General features: G+C 34.9%; 2 protein-coding genes across 2 annotated transcripts in view; one reads left to right on the top strand and one right to left on the bottom strand.

The window, feature by feature from the left end:
• The window catches only part of CCDC146 (coiled-coil domain containing 146), a 66,921-nt gene that overhangs the window by 5,103 nt on the left and 39,192 nt on the right, over nucleotides 1-22,626 (top strand). Inside the window, exon 2 of the mRNA XM_033057812.1 lies at nucleotides 1,363-1,523. Coding sequence (XP_032913703.1) covers nucleotides 1,374-1,523 — 150 coding nt within the window. The 5' untranslated portion in view covers nucleotides 1,363-1,373. The remainder of the gene's footprint in view (nucleotides 1-1,362; nucleotides 1,524-22,626) is intronic.
• On the bottom strand, nucleotides 8,894-14,696 carry FGL2 (fibrinogen like 2). The gene is made up of 2 exons (XM_033057810.1): nucleotides 14,008-14,696; nucleotides 8,894-11,300 (listed from the first exon to the last, which is right to left on the bottom strand). Exons 1-2 carry the CDS (start codon nucleotides 14,618-14,620, stop codon nucleotides 10,594-10,596), a joined length of 1,320 nt encoding a protein of 439 aa, XP_032913701.1. The 5' UTR covers nucleotides 14,621-14,696; the 3' UTR covers nucleotides 8,894-10,593.

Here is a 22,626-nt window from a genome sequence, read left to right as displayed (position 1 = left end):
TAGAAATAGTCTCAAACATTTTTTTCTTAATTTTATTATTGTTTTAGTTTTGGATTTCCTTGATTTATAGTAAGATGCACTCTTTTAAAAAAGAGAAAGGTCTCCTATATGTTATGTGAAATGCTGAATGATGTCAAGACTGCCTAAATTGAAGAGGATTCTGCATCTTTGGCAGCTGATATGGGTTTTATAATGATGTGGTTCCATAGCAGAGTAAAATGTCCTTGGCATAATAGCTAATGGAGAAAGACTTTCTGGTGTCAGGTGAACATTTGAGAAAGTTGAGAATCTTTCTCCCAAAATTTTGCACTAAAATACTGTGATATTGATCTGTTCATTCCTGTCATCTACAAACAGCTTCAGTGAGCTTGTGAAGGAATTCTTGAATTTCTCCATCTCCACTCCATCTCCACTGTGAACTGTGCTCTACAAATGTCCAATACCTCCCCCATCACATCATGGCAAGATTTCTGTGTGCCTCACAAGTCCCTCTTCCCCTCTCTTCCCTCTGTAAAATGCTTATTGCCTCTGTTGGGATCATCTCATGTCTCTTATATCTTTCTCTTGAAATGTTTTTTGTCATCTTTCATGCTTCTTCATGCAAAAGTTTTGCATTTTAAAACACTTTGGATATACAAAACTCTTAAGACACCAGAAGATGGCATGGCATTAATTCACATTTGATGTAATGATGATGCCTTACCTGATGAACACTGCTGTCTTATCAGGGTACAGGAACATTGCATCCCCTTGTATTCCACCTCCTATTTCCCTCATCCACCTTGGCATTTTCACGCACCTCAAAGAGTTCTGATAATTGAAGCTTGGGAACATAATTCTCAAGTGCTGGACCAAGATAGTAAACACAAAGTGAAATTATAGAAACTTTATGGCATTAAGTCTCATCTTGATGAGAAGTAAGTACTGAATGTCCTTGATCTAACTCTTTCTGATGAAAGTATCTTAGAGATTTCTATTCCTAAATGACAGATATGAATATGGGATTTTCTATAATATAAATATAGCAAAATTATGTTTTCCAACAACCCTGCTTGTTCCAACCTTCTTTAATTTCTCTCTCTGCGCATTTATCGAAAGACTGTGTTACCAAACTGGAATAAGAGTTTTCTTCAGGATATTTTAAAAATAATCAAGAGGATGATAGAGTGATAGTGCATCCTCTTGCATAAAGTCTTTAATGAAGTTGTAACTGTAGACTTACCTAATTTGCTCACATTGTGACTTCCATGGCTTGAATGTGGGTCTGACATGTTGATGTTTTTACACTTACACATTTATCTTTCATTATCATATATATCCCTGGATCTAATGAACTGTACTGGTATTTTTGTTACTTTCTAGAGCTTTAAACAATGAGTCAGGCTGATGAAGGAGGGTCCAGTGACACAGAACTGCCAGCTGAGAGTGAGTCACCTCCCCGTGTGCTGACTCCAACAGCTCCTAGCGAGGACGAGGGATCCACTGACATAACAGCAAGTCCTGCATTTCAGTGTTTAGATGAGGTACCGTGCCCCAGATTTCTCTGTGTGTAACAGTGCAAAGTGATTATTCTGAAGTGTATCTTTTGCTGTTAATAATTGAAGATTGTTACCATAGAATATCTGTATCATCCTCATTTCTTTGATTTTTTTCCTAAGTGGGAAAAAAAATTTGTGAAGCAGTGTCATATTCTTGCTGGGGATGCTGTGCTTGATAGATAATCATGTTATTTTTTTCTGTGATCGTGGCCTTGAGGGGAATGAGAATACAGAGGTCTTGGTTTTGGTCTTGTAGTGTTCTATCTGTAGAGGTAATTGTATCATGTTTTTTTAAAAGGCTCCAAAGCTGCAGGAAAAATCGCAGGTAAGTGGCTCCTGAGGCACTCAGGATGATAGAAGATAGGTGATAGAAGAAACCTTTTGGAGCTCAGTTTCTTTTGTGTTTTTTTGTGTTAAGAAGTCTTTCTGAATACAAGCATTTTAAATTTTAATATCAAATATATATCAAATAGAATCCTTAAAAATGTAAGGAAGAGTCAACAGATAATCTAATGCAAAGTTGGCACTGAACTAGATTCTCTGCAGATATTTGTCTAATTTGTTCTTAAATCTCTAATTGGTGGAGATAGCTCTTTTCCAGCATGTCATCATTGCCAGGGTTTTATAAAAAGTTTTCCCCATGTCCCAGTTTAAGTTTCATTTGCAGTGAGTAATGCAGCTTTCTTCTTTCCTTTCCTACATTAAAAAGGGAGACCAGCCAATTTCTGCCCTCTTTCTAATAACAATGTACATCTCTCTCTTGTATCCTTATCAGGCTTTGTTCATACTTAATGTTTTTCTTTATGTTCTTACCAGAAGTTGTTTTACCTTGGGCTCTTTCCATCTTGGATCTCTCAGATCATTTTGCTACCCTGGCTCTCACTCTCTGCCTACAATCTAAGGTCAGGAGAAAGCACAGGGCAAGAATTTGTAGTGAAGAGGAAAATAGGCCCTTTGCTATCCTGCTATTAGATCATATTAAACATAGCTTGAAGCTGCTGCTTTCAGTCCAGTGCCAGTGTATGGGGAGCCCACAGCTTCCAGTATTGTTGCAGCACAAACTCCCTTTATTCTCAGTCCAGGGAAACAGCAACAGTGCCCCTATGCCCCTTCTAAATTTATTCTGAATTTCTGCTTTGATTTCCTTATTTTTAATCATGGTGAAAACTAATTTTTGTAGACTCGTTCTAAAAAATTATTAGATTATTTGCCTGGTTTTTTTCCTCAAAAAAAAAATCTTTCCAAAGTGGATATTCTGCATAGCAAATTTAAAGCTAACTTGTTTAACACTGCTAACATTGTAAACCATTAATAGCAAATATAGGTTAGTATTTAGAGTTTGCAACTCAAAAAATAAACATGCTGTGGAAAAACAAAGTAAGCAATTTGCATAATATTTCATAAATGAGATTATCTGGTCATTTTGTCAATTTCTAGAAGAGAACTATGACTCGTTTATTTTGCCATAATTTTTAACTGCTTGCACTTGTACTTTACTGGTGAATTTGGCTTTTCATCACTTATTCACATTTCTTCTCTTCCACTGACGTATTTGTTTTCTTTTGTTGAACTTTACACATAATTCAGGGATAAATGTATGACTTCGCTCACCATAGAGGTTCTTGCATTGGTGCTGGCTTTGACTGCTTGGAATAGCTTTCAGGCTTTTTTCCACAGAAGCACAATTGTATCACGTTATGCCCATTTCACTGACTGGTCATTTATGCCTGCACAGCATGTACTTATCAGAAGAGACACTGTTGTTATTATAAGATTTCTTTAAAAACAGATACATGCTCTCTTCCTGTCAAGGCAGTCTTGTTTTTCTCATGTAAGCAGCAGATACTCAAACATATAAAGAGCAAGAAGTCAAGCATGCACACTCCCTCTCCCTAATTTTTAATAAAACAGTAGCATTGTTTAGTTTTGTGGGCTAGGTAGTAATATTAAAGACTTGATAAAGTTCAAACAAAAGCCACCCAACTAATCATTACTTCTTTTTACCAAGTTGACATTTCGTGTTCTATTGGTTAAGATACTGCCATACATTCACAAAATGAACTTTCCACTTCTTTTAGCCTTTGTTGTTATGTCCTTAGACTAAAGATCTTTGCTGTAATGCTTCTAATTTAATTTCTTGAGTTGTGAATCTCTCCTCATATCTTGTCGTCTTCTAGTGTTAGAAATAAATAAATCTGCATCTGCTAATAACTTTCATGGAAAACTACATAGTCTTGTACCTGTGTGATGAAGAAAATATATTGCTTAAATAAATGCTACGTTAAGATGCAATAAATCATGCTGGTTTATTTTGATTTTAGTGCATTAGAGGCCATGTATATGTAATCTGATTCTTAAAAGGCAGCAAAAAGATTACTGACTTTTGTCATGCATGTACATTGTCTAAATTTAAGGAGTGATTAATTTTATTACATGGATATTTAGTAGTAGTTAACTTCAACAAAATTATCTAAAATAATTAGAGGAAAAACTGAAACTGTCATTTGACTAGAAAAGGCTACCTAACATGACATGAAATTGGATTAAATGCTCAAAAAGACAAGATTATGCAGAATGAAAAGTTTTTAAAAAAAAAAGACCAGTTAACAAATTACCTCCTGCTCCTTCTCTTCATTTTTGTCCCAGTAATTTTTGTGCTTCACCATATTGCACAGCAACAATTTTTCCCCTCAGGTTGTGTTTTACTTTCCCCTACCTGATCCAGTTTTAATGGGAACATAAATAAATAAAACAACATTTGTTATAATGCTGTCGTTGATGTTTACTTTGTAATCTTTTACCATTCTCTTCTGTTGCTTAAGTTTTATTTTGTTGCCCAAATCAAAATCCCAGACACAAAAAAAGATGTCTCCTCTCTACATCTTCCCAATCTATAAAATAGTCAGTGTCCCCTATCTGACACCAGCACCAAATCTTTCATTTGTGCTGCTTTTTTTGATGGAAGTTCTCACTACCATGCTACATTTCTTCATCTCTGATGTCTAAATGTCCTGTTGCCATCAAGAAGCAGAAAGAACCTTTCATGAATATTTTTCATTACTAATTTGAAACTCTGAGTTTTTCTGAGATTAGTGAATTTATATTCCTGACTGCCAAAAGTGGTTGAAGTGCTAATAAAGATGGTAGCCAAAATCTCAATTCTAGTGGAAACACAGAGCAAAATCTCCATGTTTACCAAAAATTCAACAGTATGATGAAGAATTCTCAAGCAAATTTTGTTTCTGATTATCAGATGCTGATTCAGGTCTATCTGCTATCTATAAGAGCTTCAATGTCAAAGAATGATGCATGTGTTTAAATGTTTTTTAAGGGGAGAAAAGTACTTCTGATTTTTCTCCTCTTTCTCATCTGTGCTGCAGGAAATAAGAGGAAGTCACATAAAGGTTGGCTACAACTTTCAAATATAAATACTAAGAATCAATATTTCATATAATTCCTCAGTGGCACAGTGACATCTAACAACACCATTCTAGAAATTACAGTAGTTTTCAATTTCTTTTGGTAACAAACTGTTTATTAATTCTCTCCTAACTTAGGTTCAAGAGTGGGTTTCCAAGTTTCCTTTAAAAAAATGTATCTTTAAATTAAATGTTTCCTAGCAAAGCTACCTTGGTAGATCAGAATAGAATTATTTTTTTAACATAAGCACCATTTTAATTTCTGTCCCCATACACATTCTGTAACGTGCTTTCTGCTATTATGAATGATATCATCACTATATTTTTACATGGTAGCTATAGCAGTGCAGAATTTGTTTTAGTACTCACTGAATATGTATGTGGTCTATCAAAGATACAAAAATCTTAGTATATTCAAAGCAAACAACATTTTTTAACTTAAGCTGATCCTGGCACACTCCACACAACAAGCTTCAAAGGCTCCTGGCCCAACAAAGAAGTGTATAAATATGTTGGCACAGGCAGCTAAGACAGATGTTGTCTCCACCTCCATGCGCAGGAATCTGACTGCTAATTAAATAAACCTTTTTTGACTTTGTTGAAATAGTCACTTGGGAAGTCAGCTAGGGCTGATAATGTGTCTGTAAGCTAGAGTATGGCTTTTTGAAACAGCTTCCAGCAAGTAGGAAATAGTTTGTAGTGTGAATGTTAAAGCAAATCATTGTTGCAATAGAAAAGTTTGGTTGTTCCTAAAAAAGCTGTAGAGAAATTGGGTGAATTTACAGGTGCCTTCAAACAGCAGGAATGGGAACAGAGCTGGTGTAACATGCTCATTCTATGGAGAGGTTATTTTTACCAGTGGCAGGTGACATTGTGGGGAAATAAGGCCCAGAAGGGGTTGGGTGTATTTGAACCATCACAAAGCAAGTGGTATTTCTGTTCATTTCTGAAAAGCCTGTTTGAAAGTATTTATGATGTCTTGTTTTTCTATGCTGTTACAAAGTCAAGTGTGCAGATTTCATCCCATTTAGAGGAACTAGAGCTCTCTAGTGTGAGACTAGGGGAAGAAATAACCTATGACTGTCACATCTTCTTGCATTTTGGCCTTTTCTTACCCATTTCTGATACTCATGAGAATTGACAAGTGTAATGCTATATTGTTTTCCAAAGCTATCTCCCTCTTCCTATTTTCTCACCTAAAATATGTATTTCAACAAGGCAAATTTCTACTAAAAATTTGGTCTACCTGGCCTTGTATGTGATGAGAAAGCCAGAGCAATGTTAACCAATCTTAGATTGAATAAAAACATCAGTGGTGGAGAATCATCTGTTACACACATGAGGTTACTTTAAATGATAAAAAGGGGATTCCTGGTTTACTTATTCAAAGCACCTGTGTGCAAATACTCCTGAATAAACAGAGCCTTAAATATCTGCATGAGAAAGAATCCTAGTATTTGGATTTGGCATATGGAGGTTAAACTGCAGAGTGAAGTGGAGAAGCTTTTGTACTCTGTCTGAAGAAAGGCATGAGAATTTCTGTTTCTCGAAGTGCATCCTGTTTCTCCTTAAAAAACATTCACTCCATGTAATTACTTAGAAGTGTGTAAAGCCTACTGTTATTTTGTACAGTGCAATTTTAAATGATGGCATACTATTCATGCTGAAATGTAATCTTAATTAAACTCCCAGTTTGTCTTGATTACATTAACATGATCAAGTAATTTGGGTTATTATTTTCAAAATGGATTAGTGTTTTACTGAGATCAGAAAAAACTGATGAATGAGGACTTAAAAATTATTACTTTCATAATTTCCATGTTCTCATGACTTGTGTGAGGGTTGGACTTGACATACAATCTTACAACTGTATTTTCTGATTCTGGTTACCATTGAATGTGACAGCCAAATTAACTTCTGGCAGAAGAACTATAGCTCCATAAAAGTTTAATTAGAGCAGTGAATGAAAGAGATCAATTTAGTATGTGAAATGTTTGCATCTAGCAGGACCTACCGATGGTATTGCTCAGCCATTTTCCTTTAAAATTTATGTCAGTGTCTTCAGGCCTATGTGTACCATTTTGTCTTTTTTATTTTTCCTGAAAGTAAAAGAATACCAAAAAAATCTATTAAATATATTTAAATCCTCTTTCTTTGTAGGCCGGTATTTAATTATATTCACTTTTTTTTGTTCTATAAAAACTCAAAGTCGCATCCTTTCTGCTTCAGTTTTTACATGACATGTAAATCATGGAAGCTGGGTAAATTTGGCACTTCTGTTTGATTTTGGTTTAATCTGTCAACAGAGGTCTGGGTAGGGATTGGCTACCATCTTAAGGTATTTTCCAAATAAACATGTAAAAGTAAGATTTTTTTCCCCACCAATTTAGCAAGCTACGTATTATTCTCAACTTATCCAAGTTTGACTGCAGTCATTCCCAAGAAACACAATTAAGGAAACAGGTATTTGCATTTAAAAGGGAAGGAAAAAGCATCAGTGCTTTCAAACCTTCTTTTTATTTCTTCTTTTATTTGTTTGGAATTTTTTTCTAGTTTTTGTTTTGTTTAAGCAATATGTAGAAAGCCAAGACATTACAGTCTGCTTGGCTGATCACATTGAACGGATGGGCTTGTGTCTTTATATTTTGGAAACAAGCCTTAGGAGTTTTGCTAGCAAACCCGCTGTTAGTAATTTTTTCCATTAAAATTCACCATTTAAAATTAGCAGGATTAAAACCACAAGTGTTTTCATATACTAATCAGTATTACATAGATGTTTTCCTTTGATTGAAAGCTGTGTTTTGAATTATTGAGCCTTAGGCAGAGATCAAGGGCTTTTTCTTTGTATAAAAAATTGTATGATTTAATTTGGGGTGGTATTTGTATTCACATGCTTGATGACTCTTGCATGTGATCTGAAAGGTCAAAACATTGGTTTGCTTCTCCTCTTTCATGTTAAAGATAGAAGTTGTGTAAACTCTTCGTTGGGCAATTAATTTTTCCTCTTCCAAAATATGAATAGTTTAAAGAAAATAGATGAGATTTCAGCCCTTGGTATTATATGACAGCTGCAGATAAAACAGATCTCTAAGGAACTATCATTACTAGCAATTACTCTCTTGGCATGTCACATAGTCATCTGTGTTGGTTATCACTGTTTTCTTACTATTTCAATTTTTACAGAAAATCAATAAAATTATTTATCAGAATTATTTTTATTGTCCTTGTGTACATCTATAACAGTAGTCCAGCTTTAATGGTGGAACATTCTTATTTTATTACACCAATGTTTAGAACAAGTAGATGGAGTTACACTTTATAAAACTGGTACACATTGACAGAAATTCAGATACAACAGTTCCAGGCAGGTAATAATCAGATTTCTGTAACAGCCTTATACTCTCTTTTTCTTTCTTTTTGCTTTCTGTTTTTAAAGACATGAGACAAAGCTTTTTTTTGCAGGTGATTTTAGTCACATTTGCATATTCTGTTAAAATTTCAGTGGTTTACAGTTTCCTTTAAACAAGATTTAAAAAGGACAGTTTCTCTTCTAACAACTTAGTAGTAAAAAGACATTTTCAAGTAGAAGCTTGTAGATACTGTAAGTCATACTTAGCTAGTTATCATATAATGAATAGGAACATTTAATGCAAAATGATTAAATCTAATCATATGCAATTAGATGTTTGCTCTTTTAACCAGTACATCATCGGTTGCTTTTTTTTTTTGTTTTGTTTACACAACTATTTTTTATCCCAAAATAAATATTCTATAGCTTCAAAACATATTCTCAAGCAAAGATTATACATCTTGCAATTAAAATTTTTCATTGCTCTTTAAAATTGAAATATAATAAACCAAATTACATTTGAATTATCCTTCAAAGTATTTACTTCTTGAAAATATATATTTATATTTTACAATTTAGCTATTGCCAGTGTTCTTTATATGCATAACTTATAACCATAAAAGTTTTGTTGTAATCTCAAATAAACAGTAGAGATCATATTTATAAAGTATTAGGTCAGATGTAGACTTGTATTCTTTTTTTAATGTGTCTTTTAATCCAAAAAGCTATGCCAGCAATGACCACACTTTAACTGATAAAGAAATAGAGTCTTAGTGTAGTTTTTCTGCATCTCAGGATTGGTGTAAGCAAGACTGGTGTAAGAACCTCTTGCTAAGATAAATTGCTTCTGCACTCAGTATTTCATTATCTTTACAGAGACATGGTCTAGATATGTCAGCCAAATTTGTGCTCACTATCTGCAATGTGAGATTTAAAAACAGTATCTCTAATTTGAAATTCCTGCACTATTTGACAATTTGATTTTTTTTTTATTTCTTATATTTTAGAAAAAACAAATCTTTGATCATATATGCTCTTTCTTGCCTAGAATTGATAGTAGGTTTTTATGTTTCTGTGGCTACAAAATATGTAGTCTTAAAATGGAGAGAACAGTATTTTCTTGTGTTACAAAACACTTCATAATTACGGGGGGTTTTTTGTTTTAGGGTCTAAAAATATATAGATTGAGAAGTCTTTGAATGAGCGCTAAAGTCTCTACAAGAGCATGTTGTAACATTTGACTTACCTAAAGAATTCAGAAAAAAGCAAAATGGCACTGGAAACTTTTTGTATGTATTTCATGTATTTAGAGGCATTAATGCAAAGAATATGGATCCTTATTGATGTGTCTTCCTGCTTCCTGTCTACCTGCCTACATTTGCAGTAAGCTTTATAATGGCTCCTTTCTCCTAAAAATGACAAAAGGACCTTGAGCTTGAATGGAGGAACCAAAAAGAGCAAGAATGTTGTTCAATACATGCTCTCTCCATGTGTAGATGGGTCACTTAGGGCCATGGCTTAGTGTGGACTTGGCAGTTCTGTGTTAACAGTTGGACTCAATGATCTTAAAGGTCTTTTCCAAACTAAATAATTCTATCATTTTATAATTATTTCCTCTGCTTTTATTCAATTCTTCCATTAACTTATTTGAAAAATCTTTAATAAAAGATTGAAATTTGAGGAATCATCTTAATTTTCTGGGTTTTTTTCTTCAAGGTCTTTGGGCAAACCATGGGCCCTCTGTTTTCTAGTCCTTTAAAAATAATAATTTCTAGTACTTTTCCTAATTTACATTGATAATGCTGTAGTATACCTTTGAAGTTGTGGAAGATAGCTGATGGAAAAAGACTGTTTTAGAGAGACAAGTTTTGGTTTTTTTTTCCAAGTGTTAAAAATTTACATTAGTTACACCCCTGAATTATTTTCGGGTTAAAATGTAGGTATTCATCCAGACACAACTTGTGGAAGACAATATAAAAGTTTTAAATCATAAAATGTGGTATATCACAGTCAGTAAAAGCACCAAAAGCAATGTTTAGAATATTTACATAACAAAACCAAGACCTAACTGGTGTTAAGTTTTAGCCATAACTATTCAGGTATTTTCATGCTGGTTTTAATACATTATATGGGTCAAACGGTCTCTAGGAATATGCGGAAGTATGTTGTTTTGTCTAGAACAATCTTTTGCCAAACATAACTGAATACTTGATTTCTGAGTATAATACTGAGTAAGTATGATTTTGAGTGCAATCCAATGCAAACTAGTTAAGAGAAATGTGTAGAATTACTGCACAAAACTTTTGGGTCTGATCATGATCTTTACTGATTTAAAGGGTTGCCTGTACCCAGTGGGAGTATCATCAGAAATACCATGCCACGTACCCCAGAAAATGCCATCGCGAACACCTTTGTATTTCTTGTGGTAGTACTTGCCATTGAGATTGGCTGACAAGCAGGCATCAAACCACCAGCCAGAGCTGTAGTACGCCCCACAGTTTCCTGAGGGATACCTGTCATTGTCCCTGTCTGGGGTTGTGAAGAACTTTTGGTCGTGGTTGTAGTGCCTGCTGTAGTGGAGGGCATCTCCTGCCGTGCCACTGTAGCCGTGGACGCTGAGACGGTACTTGAGGTACTCGTTGGCCACGTAGAAGTGATCGTATTTTGCATACTCTCTGATTCCATTGAAATCTTCGAGATCAATTCTCAGTTGCATTTCCTGGCTCCTTGTCAGGAGGTGAATTTTGTCATTGCCCAGCCAAAACTCCCTGCTGAGGTTCCCAAAGCCATGTTTGTAGTCATTCCAGGTTCGGTTGAAGTTAGTGCTGCCATCCTGACGCCGTTGCAGCACTGTCCAGCCACCTCCTTGTGTTTGCATGTCACAGAATACTTCAAAGCTCTCGTTTCTGGGATCAGGGCTAATCCAATAGATTCCATTACTCCTTTTTCCTGCTATGTAATGGTCAGCACAGTCTCTCTGCATTATTTGTATAACTGGTGAAAGAACAGGTAGTATTAGAATAAACATAATTTCAATTTAAAAATATTTTTAAAAATTTACCCAGATTGACATGGCATACAGAACTTGCATTGGAGAGACTTTTACATTGGAAATGGTGTTGCAGCAGTTTCAGCTCTAGTGCAAAATACGTTTTCCATCAGATTTACTTTATAACAGATGTCACCTAGAATCTCTGCATCAGATAGCTGTCCAAAAAGCCATCTAAACTACATTTTCTAATCAAAATTCCTAATAAAAGAGCATTTTGATTATTTACTTTCCTTTTTGTCCTATCCTTTCATTATCTTGTGTAAATTCAACCTGATTTGTTCAGTCCCTATTTCTAATGCTTTGTGTTTACACACTTGCTGCTTTTTATATTTAAATGTATACCTCACAACCTGCCTACAATTTACAGCTCCCTCTGGCAGTATGTCAGAGAAAGAACTTTGTCCATGTGGGAATGATGTTAACCTGGCTATTGTTAAGTAAACATTATTTGATAGAGAACATAACATCATTAGTAATGCTATGTGTGTTAATGTTGACTGTACTTTAGGAAGCCGGAAAAAAGTAACAAAATGGTCACATCTGTTGTAGTAATTGCGTGACTCCTGGAAAGGTGGTGGTGATGGTGCTTTCCTGTGTATGTAGCATTGCTGGCTTTACAGAAAGGAAGAATGTTAGCATCTACTGTTAACAGTACCTTTTTCCCATCAATGGATGATGTGTTTTATTCAGAAGAAAAATACCTCCAGGCTTTTTCCTCAGAGTGAAAATCCATTTTTGATCCATGTCATTCAGTAATGTCATTCTGTTCAAAAGCATGATATTAGAATTCCATATTCTTAAGTGATATGGAGAGTTCTCAGAAGTTCTCAGTTAGGAGTCAAAACCATAATGTTCATTTCTATTACAGATTTGAATTTATGGGTGTGTTCATTTGCAGATTCTGTTGCAATTTTTCCTAGAAAATTTAAACAAACTACTTCTTGAAAGGGAGGAGTGATCTCAGGCTGCAGCAGGCAGCAAGAGTCAGGCCTTCTTGTTTGCCAGGAAACCGGGCATTTATGAAACCACAAAGTATAGGAGTCAAAGGCTTTAAAGCCAAATCTAAACCCACAATAAATTCTCATTTATTTCACTGAACTTCGTGTAAAATCTTTGGTGGGCTAAATTTCAGAACAGTTATTAACAGAGAATATACATTTCAGATAAAATGCTTCTGTAATCCAATTCAACTCCTATTTAAACAAATTTTTTACTATTACTTTCAGTGGATGCAGGAATAGTTCCTGAATAGGACAAAATTTTAGCTGTTTTCCTTGCTAGCTTTCATAATGAGTGTATTGCTGCTACAAATGCATTTAGCATGTTGCTGTAAAATATGAGGAGTATCTACATGATCATGCGCCCAGCATTTCAGTAAATGTGAGGAATATAAAAAATTTATTTAGTCTGTTATTTAGTCTGCTTTGAAGTACTGTACTTGAATGTGATTCATTGCCCATTATTAATATTTTTTAAAATTACTCATTCTTTTTGTGAATGTTTTGTATCTGAATGAACATAATTTATTTGTAGTGATTTTTATTTTATTTGATTACTGATATATTAAAAGTATTACCTTTATTATTACTTATTTGCTCTTTTCAAAAAGAACTTTCAAGAATTTAAGGCTCTACCTAAACTGCACAGTTGCAGATCCTTTTATTTTTAATATGTTTAGATAGAAGGACAATTTTATTTTAATCTTGGATGCTAAGCAAGAGCCTTAAAGATTGTAATGCAGCTTGCTCTTTTTCTGTTTTGTCTCTTGAGAGCTTTATCTTCTTATATTTGATATCTAAGTGGTAGAATACACTGACAATCTAGGGAACATTTCTTGTTTTCAAGGATTCCTATATGTAACATGAAATCTTTATGACCTTTAAAAAAACCCTCAATATTGCCTTAATGACAGCAAAGATTAGAAAGAAAGCATTGGTTCTCTTCCTCTATTAGGAGAATTAAATGGTAAAAGAAAAGTGTTTTTTCAGTGATAATGTTTTCTGTTTTATACTGCTTATATATTTAGTGTTAAAATGGTGATACATTTGTTACCCAGTCGAGAAGTGCTGTTAGTAAGCATCTTTCAGCTGAGCCTTTCAAATGTTTGCTGTGATGATAAGAAAATTATTTTATTATCCATCTGTTAAAAACTAAGCATTTTGATAGTCACTTGATGATTGATGATGTCTTGCACCCCTTTTCAGAGTATCTGCAGTTTTGCAGTGAGAAAAAAAAAAAAAAGGCAGTTTTCTAAGCCACACCTAGAGAAAATTTACCCCTTCTTATCCAAGGAGAAAATATGTGTAGGTAGATGATGTTTAATGTCTATAATGAACGGCATTATGGTATAAAATAAAGTAAATTTTTCATGTTTATTTATTAAATTGCAAAAAAATGTCCTTTAAAAATTAGTGTTTTAAATCCCTTAATGAAGTCCAATTCTAGGAGGGACTGAACACCTGCAGCTCTCAGTAACCCTCTAGTGGCTGCTGAAATGTTTTACAGGAGTGTAAATAAACACTAAAAGAGCAGATACTTGTGAAGTTAATACACAGCTATTTGGGTAAAATATATTTTAAATTGTTTACCTAAAACGAGTGAAATGCACAGAAAGCTTATACAGGCAGTAAGAAGTAACAGATTACATACCAGGTTTTGCTTGCATTGCTGGACACTTAGAGGAGCATTTGTTATCCAGGTTGTTCACAGCAAATGTCAAATTTGCAACTTTGCTGTCAACATAATGTTCCACACTGTTCATGTTTATGAGGCTCATCTTCTCTAAACGACCCTGCAGTGTCTGGATCTGGCTCTTTGCATTTTTTAAGCTGGTTGCCATTCTGTTAACTTTGCTTTGCAGTTCCTTTACTCTGTTATCTTCGCTTTCACTGTTTTCTGCAGTATTAGGTAGCAGGAATTCCTTACTTCTGTCTCTTTCTTGGTTGTCATCTGCTTGCAGCTTGCAATCTTGGCAGCATTTCTTCAGCTTGTTTACTGATTCTTTAAGGGTCTGTACTTCTTTGAGAGTCTTCTCAAGCAGTTTGAATTCTTTGGGTATCTGGATGGTCATCGGAGGCAAAGTTATCTGATAAGGACAATCCTCTCCTTCATCACATTTCCGATTAGTTTTGAGCTTTATGGGACAAGTCTCAGTAGATTTTGCTTCTTTAGCATTCTCTTCCTCTTCTAAAATAACTGCAAAAACATTTGTTAAAGCAAGGAGAGTTGACTTCAGCAAGACTATGTAAATGAGGAGCTTCATCTTCACCGAGAAAGTAGCAGTATGAGGAAGTATACAGAAGTGGAACAACTTTATAAGGGCAGCTTGAAGCCTGTGAGTTATCAGACAGCCTACACTGTTCTCAGAAATGGGTGGGAGTGCTTGCATCACGAGTGATTAATAGCAGAGCAAAGTTAGGTAGTGCTTGCAAGAGTAGCACATTTCAGTGAGTGTTTCTGACTCAGAGCTAGTGTATGTAAGCAAGATGATGAAATGCATGTGTGATGGTAAATAATGCAGTTTCATTTCATTCCTTGTTGTACATGGATTTTCTTTTTATGGGAAAAAAGTGAGAAAAGTGAAAAGTAGAGAAAGTGAAAACCAGCCCTTTTCCCAGTTTAAGGTTTATCACAGCACTAGCTTTACTGACAGTCAGTCCCCTTTTCCCCAATTTCTTTTTTTAACATAATAGGTATATTCATATAAATTATTTAAAACCCCAAACGTGTTGAAACACACGTATAGTTTTGGTTCCAAACATTTTTCAGAATAGAGTCACAAATTCAGGGGATGAACAGCACTTTTTTCTTACTATTTCACCTAGCCCACCTTAAAATAGTTATCTGAATATTCATAATCTCTGTGGCACATCACAGTTAAAATTCACTATTATCTGATTTGGTATACTTCTTATTAAGCCTTTTTAAGTGAAAGGAAGTGAAATTAAGACAGTTTGCCCTCTGATGCATGAGATCCTACATTTTAGACTAATTGTACAGGAAACCCAAAGAAAATTCTGATGTTCTGATTAATGTCCCAAATTCTAAATCTAAAGTGACGCAGAGACCTAGGGAAGGAACTCTCTTCTGTTTGAAGTATTGCTCTTCTTTTTATTGTGCCTCATATCAACTTTCAGAGTTAATCATATACTTTACATGACTGATCGCTCCAAATGAAATACTTCAGGTGACAATTGCCATTTTCATTCTACAGCCACCTTTGCCATTCTCATGTGATGCCTCTGCAGTTTCAATGATCTATGTAATTATCCTTGTGCCTCAAAACAAGGCTACGTGGATATGTCTTTATGCATTCACAGCTCAGTCAAGAGTCAACTTGCAGGAGTAAAGGGTATTTACACCAGTTATTGTTTAATTAGTACAGTCTGAACTATTTCTTTCCCTAAACCCTATTTGAAGTTACTCATAACACAGATTAAACATTAAGCAGGCATTAGTCACACATGTAATCCACAAGTTCATGATCTCTGTAATGTTGCTAGCTTTTATACACACCACATGCTTATTTTGATTGTACAGGAGGGAGAAAAGGTATGAAAAACTACTTGTCTCACCCCTGCAACAATTCCTTCAGATTTCCTGCATAGCATGAAACTTTAGGGACTTTCTTGGGAGATGGGTTTTGAATGTGCCTTTCTTGTATTCTAAATGAACATCCCATGCTCATGATGCTTTTAGTTATGTGGCAAAACTGTATCTCCCCCTGTCAGATCATGATAGTTCCCCAGCAATGAGGTGAAAGGCACCCCCTGCCATTCAACTGTGAGATGTTGACATCACTATTTTGGTTAAAAATGCATCAAAACTGAAATGTTTGTAAAAGACAAAATGTATTATTTTAATTTGCAAATAAAATTTTAAATTTTTTTGTTTGATTAACAGGGTGCTAATTTTTCATTGTATCAGTCTAAAATCAGGTAATTCTGAAGGCTGCTACTGTCAAATGAGGGGTAGCTATACCAGCCTCTTTGGAGGGGCTTTAGAAATAGAATAGACTTAAATCCTTGTTCTTTGGGAAGCCACATTCCCCCCACACTCTTGTTTGTTCGGCTTACAATTACCTCTGCTATCTGCTTTGTGACTTTGAACTGAAAAAACTGTTCTGTATCTGTAAAATTAATAATAATTATCCTTGATAGACCACATTCTATGATTTGCCTTGAAATATTTGAATGTATAATAAATATTGTTGTAATTTGTGGATGCTGTGCTGCATTGAAAGCCTAAACTATCTTTAGAATTTTGTAACATCTAGAAGGGCAGAAATTTTTGCTCATACTGAATGTAAAAATAAAGTTCAGAGAGTAAGGTGCTGAATCTGAGCTTTTCAAACATTTCTGTCCTGAGCCATCCATTCCTTAGTCCCATGTACATCTTCCTTTTTTGGATATTTACTTCCTCCTTTGGATGAGACTTCAGTAATCTTGAGTTGTTTTATTATCCTCGTGATTTTATTATTGGTCTGATGTTCTGCTGCTAAGCTGTCACCAGTCTGCTTGGAGTCCACAAGATCCATTTCTCCACCAGTCTGTGATCCTACCTGGAACACTCTTGTAATTGAGTACTGCTCTTTCTTCCTCTTCTGTCAGGGAGTGTCCATTCCCAAAAAATTGTCACATCTCTTTTCTTTCTTAGGAACCCAAAATAGCATGACACAGCCTTTTTCATATTTCATGTCTTTTATCCTTCTTGGAATAAATGATGCAAACTTTCAAATCTGAGTTTTTCAGCGAAGAGAAAGGACACTGAGTCATCTTTAGCTGTGAGATGTTGATGCAGTTTAACTAATGGCAGAAATATTGGACCAGATTTAAACTAAGGCCTGCTGTTTGTTTATAAACAAAGTTTCCTCCCAGGTGAGATTTCTCTAGATCTAGTGTTCTTCATAGTACTTAAAACTTTAAATTAGTTAAGCAGCCACAAACCCCAAAAGCTAATCTTTTTCAACTGTGAAAGGATCTAACTGAATAACAGCTGATGACTGTAACTGAGAATTTTCTGCTAGGGTCTTTGCTTTTTACTTAAAGCTAATTTTCTTTTAATCTCTTCTAGTCTACTTTTTAGGATTTTTTCTTCCTGTGGACTGAAGAGATGTCTTTATCATAAAGACATTTCCTAAAGATAAAGAAAATAACTGACAGCTCAAGACACTCTGAAATTCTACTGAAGATTTTAATTCTGTTCACAGAACTATCTAGTGATTACAAGTTTACAAGAAGTGATATATTTTGTTTTATTAGACTTCTCAGAGATTGTTTATTCAAAGTTTATCAAAACCAGCATGAACCATTTCCCATGAGTTTTTAGAATAAGGTTTTTTCTTTTTCTGGCAGATAATGGCATGTAGGTCAAATAGAAAACAACAGTTATGACTGTAGGCAGATGTTAATTTAACTAGTGACTATGGCAATTTAAAACACAACAGCTTGGCATCTGTTTGATTTCTGGCTTTGTTCTGGGAGTCAACATCTCCTGCAGAAAAATTGCTGCAAAATACCCAGGTTTGACTAAGCCGTTCAAATGATTGGTATGTACAAACCTGAAGTACATTGGGATTCGTTCATATGAACCATTTTGGTGTCAGAGATGGAATGTGTTAAGATTTAACTGCAGCAGTAATATTTCTGATGTTTTTTTGTAGACGTCAGCGATTCTGTGATACATTTTGACTGAGAAAGAGAATGGCAAGTAATTAGATTATTTTCAGGATTTTTCCACAATGTGGAATATATACCAAAACTCCATACTAGAAACAAATTCTGATTTAGAATTCTTTCTGATTAATTAAATTGTTTTCTTTTTTAGCTTAGTAGTTATTCTTCATGCAAGCAGTCCTTATGTTGTGCACTGGATTGTAAGACTACCTATTCACCTTCCTTATGTGTCTGTGAGAACACATCAAAACACAAAAGGAAAGGCAGTCCTATTCTATTTGATATTATAAATATTCTTATTCAGATACAGACTACGTGGAACTAGAGGCTGCATGACTTTCCTACCTGCTTAAAGTGTTCACTGCTTTATTTATAAATTCTAGCAGCAGGCAGAAAGGCACCACTGACATAGAGCACATGTAAGCAGTGGACATGATATTTATATCAGGAACTGTAAATATAATACATGTTATAAAATTCATGTGGTTAAAGAAAATCACTCATTCTGTTAGGGAGAGGACCATATTTTTAAAGAAGGAGAAACACAAAACTATGTTTTTATTAGTTCTGTTTTTCCCACAATGTCTGATCTGCCTGCTTAAAATCTACAGTTTACTGCTGACTATTTCCTTTATCTGTAGCCATAGAAGATACTGTAGCTAGTTCAAAATATGAAGAGAAAACCTAAATGCACTTTCAGAGTGATGATGTATCAAATACAAAAGCCTCTCCCTCCTATCCATTTTCAGAAAAATTCCTTTCTGATTCCTGCAAACCTGCTCCAATAAAAGCAGCAAGTGTAAGACTGTGCTGGTTACTTACTATCCTGATTTTGGCTTCATAGCCAAACAAAATTTGATGACAGCAGGAAAGCTATGTCCTTTCCTGAAATGCCTGTCTTATCAGTCTCCTGTGCCCTCTTCTGAGCCATGCAAGACTCAATTGGCCAGCAGCATATTCTCATCCACTGTACCATCTTGATTGTGGCTGAGGTTTATACTTTCCATGTAGGGATTGCTTTTTCCCATGAACTGGGCCACAAAACTACTGTTATGAACTATGACTTGGGAAAGAATTTAGGACATTATTTTTCCTAGTCATTATTTATTAGTTTTAGGAGGCTCTTCAGCAGTTTATTTTTCATTAAAGGATGCCTGGTTCATCCATCTGTAATTAGAAAAGTAAAATTGTAGAGGTTCAGTGTAAGGCAGTACAGTGTATCTACTGTATTTATGATTTCTGCGTATACCTTTACTCCCACCTCACTTCATTTGTACAACCAATAACCTCATGGCTTCAAGTGTTGTTGTCACCTAAGTTAAAAGTTTAGGAAACTCAGTGACAAATATTTTTATACTTGAAAAGCTAATAAATGGGCTTTTTCTATGGTCTTCCCATACTTATTCTAAAGTCTACTTCCTGTAATAAATGTCTGTGGTTCCAGATGAGAGGGATGACATCTTGTTTTTGAACTTCAATTACAGTATCTATTTAAAACCCTCAGTGCATTTTTCTTTACATTCTATCATCATAACCTTTCTCTAGAATAAGGGCTTAAGCAAAGCATATCATTCTCTAAATATCTGCAGTACAGCTATTTCTGTGTGTACTTTCAATGTTTCCCAATCTCCAAAATGGAATGCAGAACTGCATACCAATAACTACAATTTATTGCGAACTAAGTGCTTACAGTCTTAAATTAGTGACTTTTGTCCTCTTGTTTTAAAATACTTTGAAATATGTCTTGAAGCCTGAAATATTATTGAATAAGGAAACTGTAAATAATTTTGGAAGTGTTAGTCTTCCCTATGTGTATGAATATTTGAGACATGTTGAAAAATACACGATGGCCAAATAAAAAGTGTAAACATTATATTTTCTAGTGTTGTGTTTGGCTATTTTTTAAGGTTGCCAAAGAGGCTGCAAGCACAACCTTTTAATTAGTTTTCCTTCATTTTTGGATGCTTCATCTTGAAGTAGCCAGGATGATCTTCAGAATTAGTGAGAAGTTATAGCTCTGAACTTGCTCTGAGCAATGCGCTGAACTTGAGTTCCCTTAGTGCATTATCATAGGTCCCAGATTCTGTTAGATAATTTGGAGACACCAGGCACAGACAAGCCAAACACCTACAGATATCTCTAGACCCGTGATTCTGTGGAGACTGGTCAGAAATGCAAGAGTCATTGACTGAGGACACACAGCTGACACCATAAATTGTTTCAAGCATCCACACTTTATCATTCCCCATAGTAATACAGGTTTATATAATCTTTTATAGCCTTCTCACATGCATAACACCTGTGTGCCCTTTTACTCTTTTGTGATTGGTCAAGACACATCAGCATTCCGTGCTTCTTTTTCTTTCAATGCTGTTCACCTGTCAAACCCAGCTGCAACTTATCAGTGGCAAGATTGCCTGCAGCAGTATTTCTATTCTTTTACACTCCATTCTCCCACAAGTCAAAGCATGGGTTTGGTTTGCTTGTACGTGTTGCCTGTTATGATGTTGAAGCAACCCCTGAGAAGTAGGACTTGCTTTCTCCCCTGAATAATACCTGAGCTGTGTGCTCTGTCCAAACTGTGTGGCTTCATGAGGCCTTTGACGGAGGAGGTAGAGCTCTCTATTCAAAGAGGAGAACTTGGCCTTTCTCTTTGCTGAATGTTTAACCTTTCAAATATTATATGAAAGAGGTAAGATAAGCTCTTCAAATAAACAGCTCAGAAGGAAAATTCCAAACCTGACAGGACAGACTGGCTAGAAGAGCCATATGCTGAGGCCTAATGCTATACTGAAATCCTGAGAGTATGCACACTATAAAATATATTAATCCCTTGATATTTTTCTGTAGCCTACTATTAGGAAGGAAAACAGTTGTTTGATGAGACATATCAGATGTTTGAAATATAAAGTTGATATAAAATGTTGGATATTCTATGTGTTAAAATAACATTACATGTAGTCAAAATGTCTCATTACAGTTAAAAAGCGTACAACTTAGCATGAAGAAAGAGAAAGTGTTATTATTCCATTTGAGTTTAGAATACTTTTCAGTTGTTTTACAGTAACTGCAAGCATAATTAGAAACATGTGTTAGCTACATCATTTCTCCAAAATGCAGAGATCCTAGGCACTGCTGGAATTGAGTCTTTCCTAAGAAGCCTCAAGTGCTTCATTTTAATAATAATTGTAAGTAATTGATGTTAAGCGGTGATTTCTTGGTGGTGAATTTATTTATATTTTGTGCTTATTTTGTGTGCTTTTTTTATCAAAAAACTGTGAAAAGTTAGTCTAATATTCAGATTCCATCATCTATTTATGTTTAAGATTTGGCTGAATTTTATTAATTTCTGGAGAGTCCCAAAAGAACTTTAAGAGCCTTGAAATCTGAAATGGGAAGTGCTCCTAGAGTTTTTATTTATATCACATTTGAGTTAGGGAAAACTTGTTTTGGACTTTCAGATGAGTTCCTTGCTGCATTATTTTGAGCTGACTGTCAGAAAGAATTGAGTATAATCTGATAAAATGGAGACTTCCTAGTGCACTTATTGTAGGTAAGTTAGGGCCAGATATTACTAGTTTTGCTCACATGGATGAGTACCCCATTTATCAGATGGGTCCTCTCCCTTCTGTGGTTTTAATTCCTATTCTGATATATTCTCTTTATCACAAACATCTCTATCCTTCCAACCTTGGAGAAACTACTGTGGTCTTAGCTCCAGGGGCTCATGTGCCTAAAGTCAAGCTGGAAGGATATAAAAGAGGTCCGTCAGATACTGTACAGCCTTACATAGTGCTCACTTTTTCTTTGAATTTTCATCAGGAGATTTTGAATACAGGCCTAATGTGGAACTGTTGGTATCAAGTCAGTATGAATTTGTAGAGAGAAAACTTTTTCAGTTGTAAAGAACAACTATTTGAGCATAGGTATGTTCTGTTTTTCTCATGGGTTCCTGTATATAAGTGATTCCTGTTCAGAGACAGAAAATCTACCTTTTCCTGCTGGAAAAATATTAAGGGTATGTCCTTCCCTTTCACCTTTTGTGCAAAATTTTCCTCCACGTTTTTTGTAATAGGACTGAATTATCCGGCACTTGACTTCATGGGACTTTTCACTGATTGAAGGAAACAAATTTTCTTTGGAACTTGGGTTTGGATCTGTTTTCGGTTTTGTGTTTTTTTTCTGGTAGAAAAGCCAGACTTCAAATCACATAGCAATATAAAAAAATTGTAATAGTTTAAAAATCACAAGGGTAATTTAAGGGTAACTTAAGGGTAACTTAAAGTTAAATAAACATAACAGGAATTTTACATTAAAAGAAAAATATTCAAGTAAATCCAGTAATAAGACACACAATTCCATATTTTTAATGTAATTGCATTTATGGGAGTATGGGGAAACAGAAAGCAGAAAGTTGCCAGGCAACCATTTGTTAAAAGACAAATCTTCATCCAATTTCCCAGTAATTCTGCATTTAGATAATGAAAGTTTATTCTGGTTTATCTAGATGATCTATTCATGTTGAGTATGTTTGAAAATGCATGGGGTCCCAGTTCCTTATAAAATAAGAAAGAAAATCTGAGAAAAGCAGTAT

Source organism: Catharus ustulatus, chromosome 4 (assembly GCF_009819885.2).
Source record: "Catharus ustulatus isolate bCatUst1 chromosome 4, bCatUst1.pri.v2, whole genome shotgun sequence".
NCBI classification, from domain to species: domain Eukaryota; kingdom Metazoa; phylum Chordata; class Aves; order Passeriformes; family Turdidae; genus Catharus; species Catharus ustulatus.
This window is presented reverse-complemented; position numbering and strand designations above follow the sequence as displayed.